General features: G+C 41.2%; 1 protein-coding gene across 1 annotated transcript; it reads right to left on the reverse strand.

The window, feature by feature from the left end:
• Positions 1–5,839: 5,839 nt before the first annotated feature.
• Positions 5,840–17,542, reverse strand: ZDHHC22 (zinc finger DHHC-type palmitoyltransferase 22). Its single transcript, XM_069091707.1, has 2 exons — positions 16,895–17,542; positions 5,840–8,405 (listed from the first exon to the last, which is right to left on the reverse strand). Exons 1-2 carry the CDS (start codon positions 17,457–17,459, stop codon positions 8,140–8,142), a joined length of 831 nt encoding a protein of 276 aa, XP_068947808.1. The 5' UTR covers positions 17,460–17,542; the 3' UTR covers positions 5,840–8,139.
• Between the last annotated feature and the right edge of the window lie 1,328 nt (positions 17,543–18,870).

The raw sequence follows: 18,870 nt of genomic DNA on the forward strand, positions 1-18,870 counted from the left end.
ATTGTTTAACTGTGGGCAAACTCTATTATTCATTCGTTAATCAGATATTAATTGATTGCCTACTGTGTACCCTATAAAAGATTTGAAAAAACTCTAGGGCACTGCCTCAGTCCCTGTAGATCCCTGAAGGGTAGTAACATGATAAAATAAGTATTTAATAGTAATAAAAATAATAGCTAGCATTTTTATAGCACTTTAAGGTTTGAAAAGTACATTGTATATTATCTTGTGTTATCCTAACAATAACTTTGTGAGTTTATAAAGGAAACTGAGACTAAAGGAGGTTAAATTACTTGTCCAGGGTCATGAAGCTAGCAAAGTATGAGGTAGGATTTGAACTTGGGTCTTTCTGACTCCAAATCCAGTGCTCTATTTACTATGCCAGAAGTGTCAAACTCAAATAGAAATGAGGGCCCTAATCTGCATGTAAGGATCTTCTCAGGCTGCATATTGACTTAGTTTTAAAATGTAATATTATCTGTTATTGTATTTTTTTCATTTTTTAAATATTTCCCACTTACATTTCAATCTGGTTCAGGCCACAGTGGAGACTATGGTGAGGAACATGCTTGATACCTCTGAACTATTCCACCCAGCTGTCTGGTAGTTCAATTTCATAACAGTGTAGGGGGAAAATTGGAGACAGAATCTAGAAGCAGGAAAAACACCAGACTATTACAGTGTTCCTGGCAAGGGGAGATGTCAAGTTGGACCACTGTGGTGGCCATGTGAACAGAGACAAGATGCATGGTATGTTCAGAAGGAATATTGGACAGAAATTGGTGATTGCTTAGTTATATTAAGGGAGGAGAAGTGTCCAAAAAAGCTTACAAAACTTCATGAAAATTATGGTTTTAGGGGGAGGCAGCTGGTTTTGGGGAAAGTATAATGCATTTATTTTGGGATGTGTTGAGTCTGAGGTAATAACAAGGTATCCAACTGAAAAGATAAAGGGTTGGAGCTTGGATGAGAAGTCAAGGAGAATGAGGATTGCCAAAAGATACTTAGATTTGATAGCAAGGAATTCTTTGGAAACCTTTGAGAAGGCAACTTCAATAATGTGGTGGAGATAGTAAGTGAAGGCTTATTCCTTCGAGAAGTTTGACAGTAAAAGGAAGGAGAAGTAGTTATAATTATGTGATTATGTTGATTAAAATCAGGCATAGGGGTCAATTATTTTCTTCCATGGTAAGGGAGACATGTACATATCAGAGAGGAAGCAGTCAATAAAGTGAAAAAGATTGATGCTGTTGGCGAACAGAGGATACTACAGACTGGGGGAACAGTACTCTGGAGTAGTTCTGTGTGGCAGAGTGATTGGGAAATGATACTGTCTATGCAAATTCCAAAGAACAATATGGTCCAATTTTCAGGAAGAAGTTTAGCTTTTTACACAGCACATTTGGTTTGAAATGGCCCATATGAAAAGGGTATCACTCTTTCTTCAGCCTTCCCTTCTTCCAACCACTAAGGTTCAGAGAGATTGTTCCCATTACTTTGTTTTATACTCTTGAAACCCAGAGAGGCAGTGTAGTATAGTGGATTTAGAACTGGCCTTAGAACCAGGAAGAAGCAGGTTGAAGTCTTGCTTCTGACATGAATGACTGGGTGACCCAGGGCAAATCATTTAGTCCCTCAGTGCTCCCAAGCAATTCTCTAAGACTATATAAATTGCATGGTGCTGATCATCATTGGTATTTTTCCAGTCTTTTTAAAATATGTTTTTCTCAATTAAATGTAAATAAAAATTTTAACATTAGTTTTTTTATTTTGATTTCCAAATTCCTTCCTTCCCCTCCTTAGAAGACAAGCAATTTGATATAAATTATACATGTGCAGTCATGCAAAACATTTCCACATTGGCCATTACAAAAGAAAACACAGACCAAAAAAATCAAGAATAATAGAAGAAGTTAAAAAATGGTTCAATCTGCATTTAGGCTCCATCAGTTCTTTCTCTGGAAGTGGATATCATTTTTCATCCTTCATCCTACAAAATTGTCTTAGATCATTGTATTGTTGAAAATAGTTAAGTCATCCACAGTTGGTCATCATACTATACTGCTGTTACTGTGTGTAATGTTCTCCTGGTTCTGCTCACTTTGCTTTGTATCAATTCATATAAGTCTTCTTGGGATTTTTTGAAACCATCCTGCTTGTCATTTCACATAGCACAATAATATTCCATCACAATCACATACCACAACCCATTCAGCCTCCAATGGATGGTCATCCCCTTAATTTCCACTTCTTTGCCACCACTAAAGGAACAGTTATAAATATTTTCATACATATAGGTTCTTTTCTTTTTCTTCGATCCCCTTGTGGTATAGACCTAGTAGTACTTTTCCAGGCTCCTTAAATCATAAATCTCCTCCCCACATACTCTGTGATCCAGGGACACTAGCCTCCTTATTGTTTCTCAAACAAAAACTCAGTCTCCTAACTCTAGGCATTTTCATCATCTGTTCCCCATGTCTGGAATGCTCTCCCTCCTCGTCTCCACCTCCTGCTTTCCCTGGCTTATTCAAGTCCCAGTTAAAGATCTATCTTCTACAGGAAGCCTTTCCCAGTTTCTCTTAACTCTAAAGTCTTTCCTCCATTACTTGTCACCAATTTATCCTGTATACAAGTTGTTTGTACATCATTGTTTGCATCTTGTCTTTCCCATCAGGATGAACTCCTCAAGAACAAGGACTGTCTTTTTGCTGCTTTGTATCCCTAGCATTTAGCGCAATGTCTGACACATAGTAGACACTTAATGAATGTTTATTGATTGACCAGGAGAGAGAGTTTTTCATTGGGTGCTCCCTTTACCAATTTAATCACAGTTCTGGTTTTTAAAAATAGCACTTGGAATAGGCTGGGTTGAGAAAAAGGTTAACAAAAGTTAACATTTTCTTCCATCTCCATTTGCTTGCACCCTTGGATGGAAGGGAAATGTAACCTTGGAGTTCTAAGAAACCCTTCTAGACTTTATAGGACCATAAGATTTTTCATGGGTAGTCTGGGGATCTTTGACCTCTAGGTGGTCTGTAAGCTAATGTCTTGACAAATTAATGTTAGGATTGTGGTGAATTCTATAATTGGTTTCTAGTTTGAGTTTATCATTTACTAGCAATACGAGCAATATTTTGATGGCTCCCTGATGTCATCCATGAATGAATCAATCATGCAGATGATAGCTTTTCTACCCCTTCTCAATTTGTAGGACCTTAGTCTATGTTTTCCCAAAATTCCTCCATAGAAGATCTACCTAGTTCATTGTACTCTCATTTACTGATGAGATTTAATAAAAGCCAGGCATCCCTTCATGGGGCCATTGGTTACATGACTTATTATAATTTTTAATTTTGGGTCAATAGCAAACAGGAGTATATAGATAGGGAACTTGTGGGGATTAATAAGGAATTTTGCCTTCCTCAAGTGACCTTTGAACTGAAAAGTGAAATAACTACCTGCTTGAGTATATTGCTTAACTTTGGGTTGGATGGAACCCCAAGGAAAGGAGAATAGATGTAAAATGCCAACTTAGATAACAACGGTTCACCCTCACACACTCTTTTATCACTGCCAAAGCACTTTTTCAGAACAATATTATAAAGTGGATAATGCAAGTGTTGTCCTCATTTCATGTGTGAGGAAACTGAGGCTCAGAGTCATAAAGTCATTTTCTCATAATCATGAGGCTAATAGCATTTAGGACTTCTGACTCTGAGGCCAGGGCCCTTTACCCCACTCACAGTGTTCTACCTCCAAACATGACCTGCATGTACCTTATGCTTTCTCCTTCTGTTTTGAACTGTGTTAATGGAAAGGGGGAATTTGTGGCAATTCACTGACTAATGAATCTGACAACAGAGAAGGTAAAAAGATAGTGTCAGCTTGTGAGTACAAATTATTCCCAAATAATGTCAGACAATATGTATTACCTCAAAGGGAATGGGAGCTAGGAGTAAATCATGAGTTGTGTTTGTTTGTTTTTTGTTACTAAAATGTAACCATCCCTCATCAGTGCCCCACTGACATGGCTATATGAGTAACAATATTAGTGGACCATTGGAGTTCATCTAAGGCTCTGTTGGTTCTTCTCCATGGGCTTATTGTTACTTAGGGAATGCAATGTGGTATATGGCAAAAAGAACCTAGGGTTAGAAGACTTGAGGCTGTCAGGTAGGTGGCACAGTGATCAGAATGCTGACTGGACATGGAGTTAAGAAGACAAGTTCAAATCTTGCCTCAGTCACTTACTGGCTATGTGACCCTAGACAAGTTAACATGACTTCCCTGGGCCTCAGTTTCCTCTTCCAAGGTCATCAGAATAAGGAGGTTGAACTCCATGGCCTCTAAGTTCCCTTCTAACTCCAAATCCTGAGTTCTAATTGATGCTTATTATTGTTGTTCAGTCATTCAGTCATGTCTGACTCTATATGACCCTGTGGACCACACTGTCCACAGGGTTTTCTTGGCAAAGAAACTGAAGTGGTTTGCCATTTCCTTCTTCAATGGATTAAAGCAAACAGGTTAAATGACTTAACCAAGATCATACATCTAGCAAGTGTCTGTGGTAAGATTTGAACTAGGGTTTCCCAAGCCTGGCACTGTATCTACTGAGCTATCTAGCTGTCCTTGATGCTCACCAGCTGTGTGATATTAAGCGAATTATTTCAGCTCTTAGTACATCAGTTTTCCCATCAACGGAGGTGGGGGCAGAGCTGGTTTGGTACTAATACTTGTGCTATTTACATACTAGGGTTATAGTAAGAATCAAATGAGATATAATAGCTGAAAGTCTTTTGTGTAAAGCAACCATATAAACCTACACTAGTGTTCCTTCTCTAAAGCCTTTGGCCTCACCATTAAGACTTCCTGGGAATATCTAGTTTATGGTCACCCTAATTTGACTTCCTGTCAGTAGATTTATTTTTATGCCTTAGTGGGAAGAGACTGTGTTACAGCAGCCCCAGTGTCCATTCCCCATGGAGAATAGCAAGAAAGTATAGGCAGGAGCCAGAGAATGTGTGTGGACCCAGGTGCAGCAAAGAGAGCTGCAGCCCCAGGAGAAGGGAAACTGGTTGAAACATTGATGAAATGAATGGGACCACTCTTATGTAAAGGAATGGCTTATAGGAGGAAGAGAAAACATGTTGGTTTGCTAATACTAAAAATAGCCCACCTAAAATTCTTTTGGTCCCTGGATTTTGGAATGAAGACTTCCAAGAAGAGATTACATTTCATTATTTTTTTTTTTTGCTTTTTAGAGGGGGGAGGGCAGGGCAATTGGGGTTAAGTGACTTGCCCAAGGTCACATGGCTAGTAAGTGTTAATTGTCTGAGGTCGAATTTGAAACTCAGGTCCTCCTGACTCTGGTGCTCTATTCACTGTGCCACCTAGATACCCCCAAGTACATTTAATTAGATGAAAAGATTGAGGCATAGAAAATTGAAGTAGATGGTTTATGATGTAATTGTGAGTGTGTGTATTGGTGGAGTGGGGGAAGAAGAGGTGGGAAGAATAGAGAACTCAGAAGTTCCAGAGCAGGAAGAAGAAAAGGAGGAAGAGATAGAAAATGATGGAATGGTAGGGAAATATGAGTAGGAAATAGAAGAGAAAGAGCAGGAGAAAGCAGAGATGTTGAATAAGAAGACAAAAGAAAAGGGGACAGCAAATAAGAAAGAGGAGGAAGAGATGAAGATGAGGAGAAAGAAAAGGAAAGGGGATAGGGCTCCTTGGATGTGCCCATAAATCACCAATGAACAATTATAGCACACCCATGTGAGGGTTAAACACAGTACAATAAATCAGCTGACAACCAAAAAATCCAGATGGTAACTTAAAATAAATTTTACAAAACAAACACTTTATTGTCACTCATTGTTGAAAATACAGTACCATGTGTGTGAGTGTCACTTGGTTCCTCCACACCCCCTATTGAGAGGAGTCAGACTTTTGTCTCCCTAACTTTCATTTGCCCCACTTCCTTTCTTAGGTTATTCTGTACTGACATCACCAGTATACCTTCAGGCCCCCAGAAACTGTATCACCAGTTTCATAGTTTGGAAGGAGCTGGCAAAGGCTCTGTAGAATCAGGAGAAGGTCAGGACTTTGATTTTTATTCTCCATCTCTAACCCAGTACAGACAATTGAGGTCAGAGATCTTCAGATTTGCAGGTTGCCAAAAACAAGGACTCCCCACCCGTTGATTCTCCCCAATCTGGTTTGTTAAAGAATATCTCCCTATTAGAGCTAACTTACTATTTATCCTCCCCTTCAAGGTTCACTGCAGGTTGTGGTAGAACCAAAGGGTCAGAGGACCTAATCTTTGACATTACTTCATCCAGCTTCTCTTAAATACTTCCAGAGATGGAGAGGCTACTGTAAACCATAAGACAGCCCATTCCATGGTTGGGAATATCTAAGAATTTCAAAAGGTCTTTGCTACAGCGAGCTGAAATGAGGTGTAGAAGAATGAGTACTGGATTTGGAGTCAGAAAATCTAGTCTTGATTTCCAGCTCTGTCATGTCCTTGGATTACTTTGAGCAAGTTCTGTCACTTCTTTGGACTTGTTTCCTCCTCTATAACATGATGTGGTTGGACTATACGACCTTTAAGAACCTTTCCAGCTCTAGACTCTTATTTGCATATGATCTTTTATACATGTACTTTATAGTTTCTTTGATACGTCTCCCTCTCTAACAATAAATTCTCATTCATCAAACACTCTTTTTGTTTTAACTTTGGGCCCTTTAATCCTTGAACCCAACACAATACAGTTAGTGCTGCTGACCTAACACACACAGTCACTAAACACTCTCACACACCTTTCTAACTGATCTTCACTTTTCCTTTTTATCTTTCTGACTACTGTCCTTGTCTTCCTGGCTGCCATCCAAGTAAGAAGAGCTGGAAAGGACCCAGGTGGATGAGGAGCAATTGGCTTCAAAATCAAATTGATCACTAGACTCTGAGCTATGGAAAGCAGCAGAGACAGGGTGGGGTGGGGTGGGCAGAACAGCTGGCTGATTGGAAAGTAAAAATACGAGTCCATCTGCTGTCACCTTTATGTGTTATTATGAAAAGGAGTAAGTGAATCAGTCTTGGAGGAGAGAGGGCATGGAGTGAATGTCCAAGTCTGGACTAGAAATCAGGAGATCTGGGTTCTCGTACCAGTTTGCCACTGACTAATGCCATGGGAAATCTCTGGGACTCTATTTCCTACAAAATGAAGGAGTTGGGTTACATGAGCTCCAAGATCCTTTCCTGAATCAACATTGTAGAGGAAATGTGGGGTAGCATAAAAGGGCTGGTCTCGAAGTCAAGGAAGATCTGGGGTTAAATTCCACCATCTTTAACATGTAAACATGAAAAGTCACTTAAGTTTGCTGAGTCTCAGTTTCCCTATCTGTGAAATTGGGATAATAATACCTGTAGTACCTACCTCATGGTGTTGCTGTGAGGTTCAAGTGAGATAAATAAATGCAAAGTGATTTACAAACTTTAACTCACTATATTAATGTAAGTTATTATTATTCTAAAATTCTTAGTCTCTCATTTAGTTGGCAGGATGGGGGCTAGCAACTGCTTGGCTGCCCCTCATATATTTTATTTTTAAACATTTCTCATCACCTCCAAGGTCATTCCAAGATTTGCACCAGCCTCAGCAATCCATCATTCCCCAACCTTACCCTCATCAGGGTATCGGAAGAAGACTACACAGAGGGGAGGATTCCTAACTAATCATGACATCATATATAACTTTTATGAGTGGAGAAAGAGGGATTGGGAAGTTAGGGATGAGGAGAGAAGAGGGGATCTAAGAGAAAGTTCTGAGAGCAGTGGGAGTTAGTCCTAAGGGAATTCATGGTCATCTTGTCAGTTTGTTTTCCTAGTGAAATGAGTATCAGAATTCTGGGCTATTGGATTTCCTCTCTATTGAGTGGCAGTTAGTCCTCTATTTAATACTACCTATTTACTTGATTGTAGGTTGGGATGCTGAGAGCTGACTTGACCTTTCCCTACTGCTGAGTATTCTAGTGGATCATGAGTAGAAATGAGAAAATATGCTTGTGTGCAGGCAGGGATAGAGATAAAGAAAAGAAAGGGTGTGAGGAGAGAGCAAGTCAGGTAGGGCAGGGCTGTTATTTGCCCTTATTTCGAGGGTATTCACTCCCCACATTGAGCATGGGGATCAGAAGGCCCAGGAGCCACCTCTTTCCAAAGACTTCCTGCAGATTCTTCCTCCAGGGGCGGGCACGAACCACCATCCCCTTCCGCACCTGGTGTCGGGTCTGTCCCCTGAGCACCAACAGAAGTTGATGGCAGCAGAAGCCAGCACAAGCCAGTCCAATCCCAAACCAGAGGTAGAGCATGAGGATGACGAACATTTCAGAACCAAGGACAGCTCCTAGTAGGGGGTGGGGAGCAGTAAGGAGGAGCAGGGAAAAAAGAAGAGAACATTTTATACACCCAGACCACGTACAGAAACATTACCCATTCATGCATTTCCGCCAGGAGATTAATGAGACCGAAGCTACATTTTGAAGCAATTGCAGACAGAGCTGCAGCAAGGGGAGAAAAGAAATGAACTGCCCTAACTTTCTGTGCTGCTGCTGTTTATCAGGGTCACAGGAAGGGAGGGCCAGGAGGATGAATGGGAGAGAGAATAGAAACGGTGGTTTATAAAGGTAGGAGATCCATTATGCTTTTCATTTAGGGAACATGAAAAAGAACACTTGGTATTTCTATGGAGTTGTATCATTACTTCCCTCCTTTCTATCTCTCAGCTGGGAACAAGAAGAAGGAAATTTTTATATCAGGACAGAGGAACAAGATTATGGCATTAAAGGACAAAACAAGAAATCTGTCACTAGATGGTTGTCAATTTATAAGGTAGATGAGTTAACTGGGACAGAATGATGACTCTAGACTGTGATCTAGTGGAAAGAGAAATAGTTTCTGACCCAGAAGATCTGGTTTCAAATCCTACCTCTGCTATTTACTAGCTTAAGCAAATCACTTCATCTCTTTGGCTCTCAGTTTCCTCATTTTGTCAAACAAGAGGGTTTGGCCAAGGGCATCTTTAAGGGCCCTTTCAATTCTAACTTTCTGTGGCAGGATTGCCAAGAATAAGTCACAGGATTGGTTCTAAGAATATTCCCCACAGGAATAATTAAAAGTCATTAAAGAATTGACAGCAGGGTGAACAGAGCACTCATCTTAGACCCCTCAAGCTGAATTACTCCCAAAGCTGTCTAGTATATATATATATATATATATACTTCCTGCCTATAAGTAAAACCATACTTAACCTGACCCAGATAGGTCATTGTTTATCCCATTCTTTAGTTTTTCCATGAAGTAATAGTCTAAACTTGTCAGCCTCCCTCAGCCAGGAAGTTCTTCCTTAGTTTTAACCTTGATATATTTTGCTGTATCTCAATTAACTCATGAAGTGGGAGGTTTCCTGAAGATATGAACTTTTAGGGACTGGTCAAGGTTCACATTTAACTCAGACTAAAGAAGTTTGGGTAGAGCTAATCTCAACTGAAACTGACTCACATGAACATGTTTTATCAGCTTAGCTATTCTTTGAGATCAAGAGGGACATTTTTTTTTAATCGAGAGGGACATCAAAGCAATTTTCAAACAACTCAGGTTGAGATGGAAACTAGCCAGTTTTTAGCTCTAGTTCTACTTTCAATTCTCCCCAATCATGGTCACACATTTATTTTACAGCTGTGGAAACATGTCTGAAGAAAATTAAGTATAGTGGTTTAAGTTAAATTCCAAAGCCCTGGACATAATTGTCCCTACTCCTCCCTGCTCTTCTGGGATCTGATGGGCTATTTAGGTATGCCTATTGTCCTTTGAATTCCTATCTGTTCTTTAAGGCCCAATTCAACTGCCCTCTCCTTCATGAAGGCAAAATGACGAAGTGGATGGAGTACTAATTTGGAATCAGCATCTTTGCTCAAATCTAGCCCCTACCATTCATTGTTTGTGTGACTCTAAGTAGCTTAACCTCCCTAGGCCTTCATTTTGTCCTCTGTAACATGATGTAGCTTTACTAGAATGATTTCAAAAGTCCCTATATTCCTAATAGAAGAATCTATATCCCTAATTTTTCCTTATCCCTCCATTAGTAATGACCTTTCCCCCTTTAGATTTTATATGCATTGTGTTTGTACCTTTCATTTATTATCTTGTATTATAGTTATTTTGAATGTGTTATGCCCTGCTACTTAATCATACATTTCCCACTTCATGAGAGTTGGGAACATGTCTTGTCTGAATTTTGCATCTCTACCAGTGCCTTAAAACATTTCTATTCACTGTAGATATTGAATAAATGTTTCTTGAATTGAGTTGCTCTAAGTCCACCCAAATAGTTAATATGTTGGCCATAAGAGTAGTGTCCAGTAACTGTCCTTTATTTTCTTCTTTCTTTCTATGAGATAATACTATCTGCTGAAATGATTTTAAGGTGACAGCCATCAGGAGTCTTATAATCTATTCTTGGTTTTGAATTCCAAATCCCATTCCATAATTCCAGTTATGTCCCCTTTCTCTCTCCTTGCTAGCTGACATATTCCCTAGCCCTCCAGACTTTAGTTCACTCATTACTTTAGGTCTTGTTGAGATCTTGCCTTTTTAAATCTAGGGTAAGGCCTATTGAGAGGGGTATTATCTGGTCAGACAGGGAAGAAGCAAGAGTGGGTTAGGGCTTCCTCATTAGCATTTTTATCTCACTCAAATTCCCAGGGGCCTCAGTGACTGTCCTTTTTTTGCAAAGCCAGAGATAAATAAGTCCAGATGCCCAGGAGGCTGAAACTTCAGTCCAGCTGGCATTTCAAAGAATCACCTTCTGCCAGCATGGGATGGGGAGGGGAAAAAGGACCAAGATAATTTTGTTTTTTTTAAGCCATCCCTCTGACCCATTTCTTCTCCTGTCAGTTCTGGTTACTATTGGTTGTCCACAGGCCAAGAAAGAAACAAGTGCCTTTAGGATCCCCCACAGCATCGCTTCAGTCAGAGCTCAAGGAAGGTGGACTGGAAAGAGTCACCCTTATGGAGCAAGAAAGATGAGGAGGGGAAATGTCTCAACAATTAGAGTAGACCCACATACATAGTCTGACTTTGTCTTTTCTTGCTGTTCAGTGAGAGATCCAGGGACAAGCCATGACAAGACAGAACTATTTACCACAGGATTTCATCTAGGGATATAGCTAGTGATAATTCAAGCATGGAACAGAGAAGATGTTATTGTCTCTACCCCTAGGACGCAGTGTCTACAAGCTGGGGCCTGTTTTCTTTTTAGGTGTTTGAACTGTCTAGACCCATTGCCTCTGCTTCTTCTAATGTCTAATTATAACACTGATATTTCATAGAATCATAAAATCTTCAGAGTTAGAAATTTCAATCCAACAACCTTGTCAAAGCAAAATTTTTCCTCTAATAATCCCTGGCAAAGGATACTCATCTAGACCTGACTTATACCTTTCCAGTGACAGGGAGTTCATTACCTCCCGAATAGCCTGTTCCATTTTTGGACAGCTTTAAATGTTAGAAAGTTCTCTGGCACCTTTCTTCTGAAGAGCTCTAGGCATTCTATATTACTTATCATAGCTTGCCAGGAGAAGGTCAGGTTATTTCATCCCCATTCTAAAGAAATGATAAATCTAAGGTTGAGAGAGATGAAACAAACTTGCTCTCTCAGTCACATAGCAAATTAGTAGAAGGTCCTTAGGATCACAGATTTAGAGTTCGACTAGTTTCACCTCTTTATTTTGTAGATGAGGAAACCAAAACCCATAGAGATCAGTTAAATTGACAGAGAGCATCCAGGTTGAGAGTAGCAGAGCCAGGATTCAAACTCAGGCCCTCTGACTCCAAATCCAATGCTCTCTCTACTGTGCCAAGCTGTGGAAATGTTGACTGAGATTTTTACTTTTGTATCTAACAAGGTAGCATACCCACTCATCAATGCTGCTTCTCTAGTTTTTTCAAAGGGACAATAACCAGGCACCACTTGAGCCAACTCAGGATTTTCCAGACTTTCTTTGAGGCTGGAGACAGGTGGGTGGGAATGGGTGTGGCTTCAAATCTTTGGACTGAAAGATACTGGAGGAGAAAGAAATGACTAAAGGGACAGGAAGGAGGTGATAATGGACAACCTGAGTAGAAGGTATGTACTTCAGTGGGTTGGACAGGGGTATGGGTGTGGAAGGTAGGAAGACAACTCTAGAAAGAGACAAAGGAGTGATAGCAAGAGAGGGAAGGAAGGACGAGGTAGTACAGCAGTACTTGGCATCAGGAGTTATACACCTATAAGATCTTTTGGGTATTAAAACTTTTGGACATTTAACCATTTAATCTCTTGAACAATTTTTTTATTTATAAAATAGATGTTATAATTTTTAAAGAAAATAGAGATGATAATAAAGCAGCTAAGTGATGCAATAGATAGAGCACCAGACCTGGAGTCAGGAAGACCACATTCAAATCCAGTCACAGACACTTAATAGCTTTGTGACCCTGTTCAAGTCACTTCACCCTCTTTGCCTCAGTTTCCTCATCTGTAAAATGAGCTGGAGAAGGAAATGGCAAACCACCCTGGTATCTTTGCTAAGAAACCCCCAAATAGGGCCATGAAGAATAAGGCATGACTGAAACAACTGAACAAAATTATCTATCCCCCAGTAATGTTGTGAGCAAAGTGCTTTGTTATATAAAATGCCATATAGACACTCTTAGGATAAGAGGAGCAAAAAGATAAAAAACCTTTATCCATTCTTCATGGATAGGGTGGAGTCAGGGAATTGAGCAGACCATAGGCTCATCCCTAATTCATCTGTAGGTGAAGGAGCTTTGTGTTGGTCACCAGGCTACTTCCTGGGTATCCACAACTATGCACAGAATTCTTCTATCAACTTAAAATAAGGGGCTTCTTTTTATCCCCCTCCTCTTCCCAATCTGAGTAAATTTTGAACAGACTTCAGGCTACACTCTGGAGTGGTTCCCAGACTTGTTCTTATCATTAATAGAGACTTATTTGGGGATTCTTTCTTTATAATAGTCTATTTTAAATTATTAAACTACATTGGAAAGAAAGTTTAATAGCAGTTTCATGACTTTCCATACTCCACCTGATTCCATCTGCCCCAGATCATACCCCCCATTGAACTCACTTCCACTCCCACCCTACCTCTGACCTCCCTATTTTGTCAGCAGCCACACTGAGTCAGATCAAAGATACAAAGTACTTCCTTAGAACCTCTTTCTCTTCTACTTCAGAAACCCTGCGGCTCTGAGTTCCAGAAAGCCTAGTACTGACTAAAAGGCACCAGACTTGGAGTCAAAAGACTTTTCCTCAAATCCTAGTTCTGACACTTATTAGCTTCATGAGTCTGGGCAAATCATTTAAAGTCCCTTAATCTCAATTTCCTCATCTATAAGATGAGATGATATCTTTATGAATGGTTTCACAGCATAGCAGTGAGGAAAGTGTTTTGTAGATCTGAAAGTGCTACATAGTGAGTTATTACTGTTACCCTAATACTTATTCATCTACTATCTCTTGGTGCAATACCCAGGCCTAAAATTTTTTTCAAGTTTCAGATAAATGTCAGCTAACCAAGATCAGTGATTCTCTATGTAGTTACTAGCAAGGAACAAATGGATCTACAGGGGCATGCTTTCTTCTGGAGTTGATTTGCTATCTCTCTGCAACTGTCACCCAGCCATATGGGGTGCAACCATTCCCAGCCAATATCCCAAGGGTCCTGTCATTGTGGTGCCTTTCTCTTGATGTTACCAAGATAAGAGTAGTCCCACAGGGACAGGACTGCACTCTTTGAGAGATAGGTTACCCTCTTCCCCCCCATGAAATTACATTCTGGGCCAACACTCCTCCATTCCCAGCCACCAATTCAACTGAATTTGCTCCAGTGAAATTTTGCTCTGATAATTCCATTGCCTGGAAAGATCTATACTTCAGAAAGTTATAGCAATCATACTATGAAAAAAATGATACCTTGGGAGGAAAAAAGTGTTTTAAAAATTTTCCCCTACCCCTCAGTCTGTCTCCTCCCCACATGATCATCATTCCAAAAAGCAAATGGGGTCCAAAATGCTATTATCTGCCTTCCTTTGATTTATTCTTATAGAAAGAAGGGAGAAAGATGGGATGGGGTAGTGGTATGAAATTCTTTACCAACCTTGCTTGTAGAATCAGCTAAAGAAGTATATATGAATAGATTTCAAGCTATATCTTATAGGTGGGATTTCTAGAGATAAAATTAGTTGAATACTCTGCTTGGGGAAGCCTTTGGACAAAGGGCTGGCTCTGCTCCCCTATATTTCTGGAATCACATACATCAGTATGTATACTATTGGAGACTATCAGATCTATGATTCAGTAGAGCTAAATTATTTCATGGTGACAAAGACTTCCTTACTTCCCATAATTTACTTTAATATCTAAAATGCATATGCCCTTATTCCTATCAACCAGCCCAGATTGGGGTGGGAGTAGAATGAGGATTAAGGATTGGATAGACTTTTCCAAGGAGTTCTTTAGAAAAGGTTGCTGTTTCTCTGAAGTTTTTAGTCCTTTCTTGTCATAAACAGGTCACAGATTTGAAAGCTTTGTGTTAGAAAGGACCATCTAACCCAAGACTTCTTAACCTTTCTTGTGATATAGACTCCTTGGGCAATCTGGTTCCCTTCTCAGAATAATGTTTCTAAATGTATAAAACACAGGATTACATAAACACATAAAATAGAAAGGATTACGAAGAAAACCAAGAATTACATGGGAAAATAAAGATGTCACTTTTCCATGCAAAACCATAAACTCCCTGAAATCTGTCTGTGAACCACAGGCTAAGGTCACCTTATCTAGTCCAGTTCTCTTATACATGAAGAAACTGATATCTAAAGAGAGAAAGAGACTTGCCCAAGGTCACACAGCCAGTAAGGGACATTCTCACTTTTCAGGGAAGCTCTCACTGTTTTTCAATTTGAGTCCATGGTTTTCTTCCTCCCCAACTCTTAAGGTGGGGAGAGGTACCCACATTCAGGTCAGGTCAGTGATAGAAAAAGAAACAAGGCAGAGACTGAATTCCAAGACTTGGCAAAAGCTACAGGAATTGCCACCACTTGTCAAATCTCACTTAGGTCACTTACAGTGGTCACTTGGGCAGTATAGCAGAGGATGTCCCAAAAGGCTTGCAGGGGTTCTAAACTACTTAAGCTTATAGCTGCACTAAGACTTTTGGGACACCCTGAATCTGTTCTCTAAAATACTGTGCCCATCCAATCAAGCCTAGTCTAGAAGAACACCAGATGGTGATGGGGGAGTGAAAGTGGGGAAGATATATAGGAAATAAGAATCTGCACTTAGGGTTGTTCCCACAGGAGACTAGTGGAAAGGCAGCTAGTAAGGGTCAGAGGACCTGAGTTCAAATGCCAGCTGTTCTACTTAAATCCTAGGTGACCTTAAACAAGTTGCTTAACCTCTCTTACCCTTATTTTCTTTCTCTGAAAAACAAGGGGATTGCATTTATCGATGAGTCTGTGATTTAACCTTTGCTAGGCAATCTCTTTTTCATTGATATTTTCTTGGAATCTGGGGGCAGGCACTTTCATGAACATTCTGTTTTATAGGTCTATGTGTAGGAATGATATAGTGGGTAAAGCACTGGAAAGGAATAAAGTCCAAGTTTCAAATCCAGCCTCTGATATTTTACCAGTTATGTGACCATGAGTAAGTCATGAAATGTCTCGAAGCTAAAAAGCTAAGTCACAGACAGGTCAAAATCTGTGATCTGCCTCAATGAAGAGAATTCACATATGGGCAAAATCACAACTCCTGACACATTAACAATATTATACTTTAAGGATCTGAGATTTCATCAATATGGGTGTCTACTCTGCCAGCATAAATCACAATCCCTCTGTTCCCTTGGAAATAGTTTTCATGAGCTATTGTGGCCAAAATTTCATCCTCTTGTGGGCAACCTGGTCATGAGGCTCTTTCAGATTAAGCAGATTGATCCTCAGACAATGGACACACAGTCCATCATTGGGTGTGGACTCATTCTTCCCAGGTTGCAGGAGCTACCAAATCTCATGCTCCAGGGACATAGCCTTCCCAGAGTCACCTCCAAATAGTAAAGAGGGAACTTAATGAATAGTGTGAAGGGATCCAGTTGATTCAAATGGTTACAAAGCTCTGGGAAAACAAAAAATTCTAGAAAGTAATTATTTATGATGGCTAGGTAGAACATTCATACGTTACCTGAAAGTTTGCAAAATGGGTTATCGATATCACATCAACACTGGGAGGTAGCTGCTATTTTTATCCCTATTTTACAGAGAAGGGAACTGAAGCAGACAAGTTAAGTGATCTGCTCAAGGTCACACAGCTAATTTGAGGCTACTTGGGTCTTCCTACTTCATGTAAGGCATTCTATCCACTAGGCCACCCATTAATAACATATTTATATGGCATCTTATGCTTAAAAATACTTTCTTCACAGTAGCCCTCTAAGATAGGCAGTGCAAGTATTATTATTCCCATTTTGCACATGAGGAAACTGAGGCACAAAGGTTCAGAGAATCTAAGTGACTTGTCCAAGGTCACATAGCCAATGAAAAAGAGGCAGGAAGAAAAAGTGAAGATAATAAGGCTAACCCCAACTCTGTGTCACTTTGGACATGCCACTTCATGTCTCTGGGTCTCAATTTGCTCTTCTCTAAAATGAGAGGGCTCGACTTGGTGGTCTCTCAATTTCCTTGCAGTTCTAAGATTGTATGATGATGAAGCTGATAATCATCTTGGTGGTGGTAGCTGTGACCTTGAGATTGGTCACTGCTATCAGGCTGACTTACCTGAGAAAAACTGGCTAATGGAGTGAGGCAGGAGAGTGAGGAAGGCCAAAGGGTGGGCAAAAGAGATGGAGAGTACTGCAGAGATATAGGCCACTCCAGCCACCATGGAATAGAGACAAGCCAAGGATGTATAGAGGCAAAACATGATGAAGTTTCGCATGTTTCTGCTCCCGATGCAGTTTCCTGTGAAGAAACAGTGATGGTCGTGTCTCAGGGTCACCCTAGCACAGAGCCTGCAAAAATGGGTGCTCTGTGAGGAGGATGAGGCTTTTCTGCCTGCCTCTGGCCACTCAGAAGGGGTGCCCACTCCTTTAGCCCCTGCATTCTTTCGGGTGCCCAGATCTTCAGGTGAGTTCTGAATCACCAAGATGTAGTTGCCCAGAGCATTGGCAGAAAGGAAGAGGAAGAGAGCCCCATGTAGCAGAGCCGGAGAGAAGAGAGGGGTGATTGTGGGGTCCTTGAACATGTTGGGGAGGAAGAGGAAGAGCTGCAGGACGAAGGTCACCAGGGAGATGCACAAGAAGTAGACTGGGGCTACCACATTAAGCAACCTGAGAATGAGCATCCTAGATTACATTCCTGCAGAGTAGAGGGAGAGGAGAGGAGAGAGATGTCACTGCCTTAAAGGGAGACAGAGAGACTGGCTTCTCCCGAAGGAGAGAGACCTTCCACCCTCCTTCCTCATTCCCCCTCCCCCCAAGTACCCCACTCCACACACTTTGGCTTTACATCTTTTCATCTCTTTTCCCCACTCCCAACCTGGTCAATAAGCCCCCAAACACCATACCCAGGATCTTCCCTTCCACACCACACCGGTCTTTGCCACTGCCCTCCCTCCTCAGTAAGTGACCTGAACGCCTTGATCTTCGAAATCTTCAGTTCCTCCCCGACTGGGAGACAGAAGCAGTCTGGGTCTCTGGTCTCTCCTGTGGCCAGCTGCCTCTCTACCTTCCTGTATATCAGTGCCCCCCCACCACTTCCCACATATACTGATGCCCGTGTCATACACAGGCAGCTGGATGTCTACACGTGGGGGGCTGGGGGGCGGGGCGGAGAGAGAGAGGCGAATGAGGGGTGGGTTTAGAGAACTAGAAACACATAGCTGGCTTTCTAATCCTCCTCAACAGAAATCCAAGACAGGTCTCCCGTTTTTATCTGTTCAAGTCATGGGTCTGAAGCTGACCTCCACCACTGTCCCGGGAGCAGTAACCTCAGGAGCGGGCGGCGGCAGGCAGGGAGAACAGGGATTGTAAAGGGGGGAGGGAGGAGAACAGAAGAAAACGTACCAATTCCCCGCCCGAAAGTCCTGCTTCAAAGCTCCCCTATAGGCAGTGTGCTGGGACTTCCCCGGCAGTCACAGAGCTCTTTGGAGGGAGGGTGTGTGTGTGTGTGTGTGTGTGTGTGTGTGTGTGTGTACACCCATCCGAAGCCACTTGGGGAAAAAAATCAATTAAAATCAATTTACATACACAAATAAACACATAAGCACACGTACCAAAAAGAGAAGGAAGAATATCTCTAGCGACAGGTCTCAGTCAGATCCATTATCCCAAGCTGCTGTATATGGCCCTTTCTTTGCAAAAATGGATTTCTGTGTCAGGCGAAGAAATTAAAATGCCCCTTTGGCTCCCACCCGCTTTCCCCTCACCCCGCTTCAAGAATTCAAACAATCAACACCAAGCAGCTAACCCTTTCGCTGCCAGTAGACTCGGTGCTGCGCGCTGCTGGAGGATTCTCTTCCGGACAATTAGCAACACAGAGATACTCGGGTGTCCTCTCCCTCCCTTCGACTATTCCGCTGAACTTCAGAAAAAGGAGATAAAAGACCCTAGGTGTCTGTGGAAACTTTTCTTGGGGCTAAAAGGGGCCGGGCCTTCCTAGCACACCAAGAAAAAGTTCTGGGTCCGAGCGCCAAGGGTTAGCCTTTTTCCCTGGGAAGGTATAATGGGTGCAATCACCTTGAAATCCCCTTGTTC

Source organism: Petaurus breviceps, unplaced genomic scaffold (assembly GCF_028583685.1).
Source record: "Petaurus breviceps papuanus isolate PSGF00001 unplaced genomic scaffold, PetGlider_PUasm1.0 189, whole genome shotgun sequence".
Classification (NCBI taxonomy): Eukaryota; Metazoa; Chordata; class Mammalia; order Diprotodontia; family Petauridae; genus Petaurus; species Petaurus breviceps.

Bases quoted from the DNA above. Each gene is read 5' to 3' on its own strand.
- ZDHHC22 (XM_069091707.1), bottom strand. From the start codon at position 17,459: ATGCTCATTCTCAGGTTGCTTAATGTGGTAGCCCCAGTCTACTTCTTG. The intron at 8,406-16,894 runs GTAAGTCAGCCT...ACCCCCTACTAG, and splicing joins CATTAGCCAGTTTTTCTCAG to GAGCTGTCCTTGGTTCTGAA.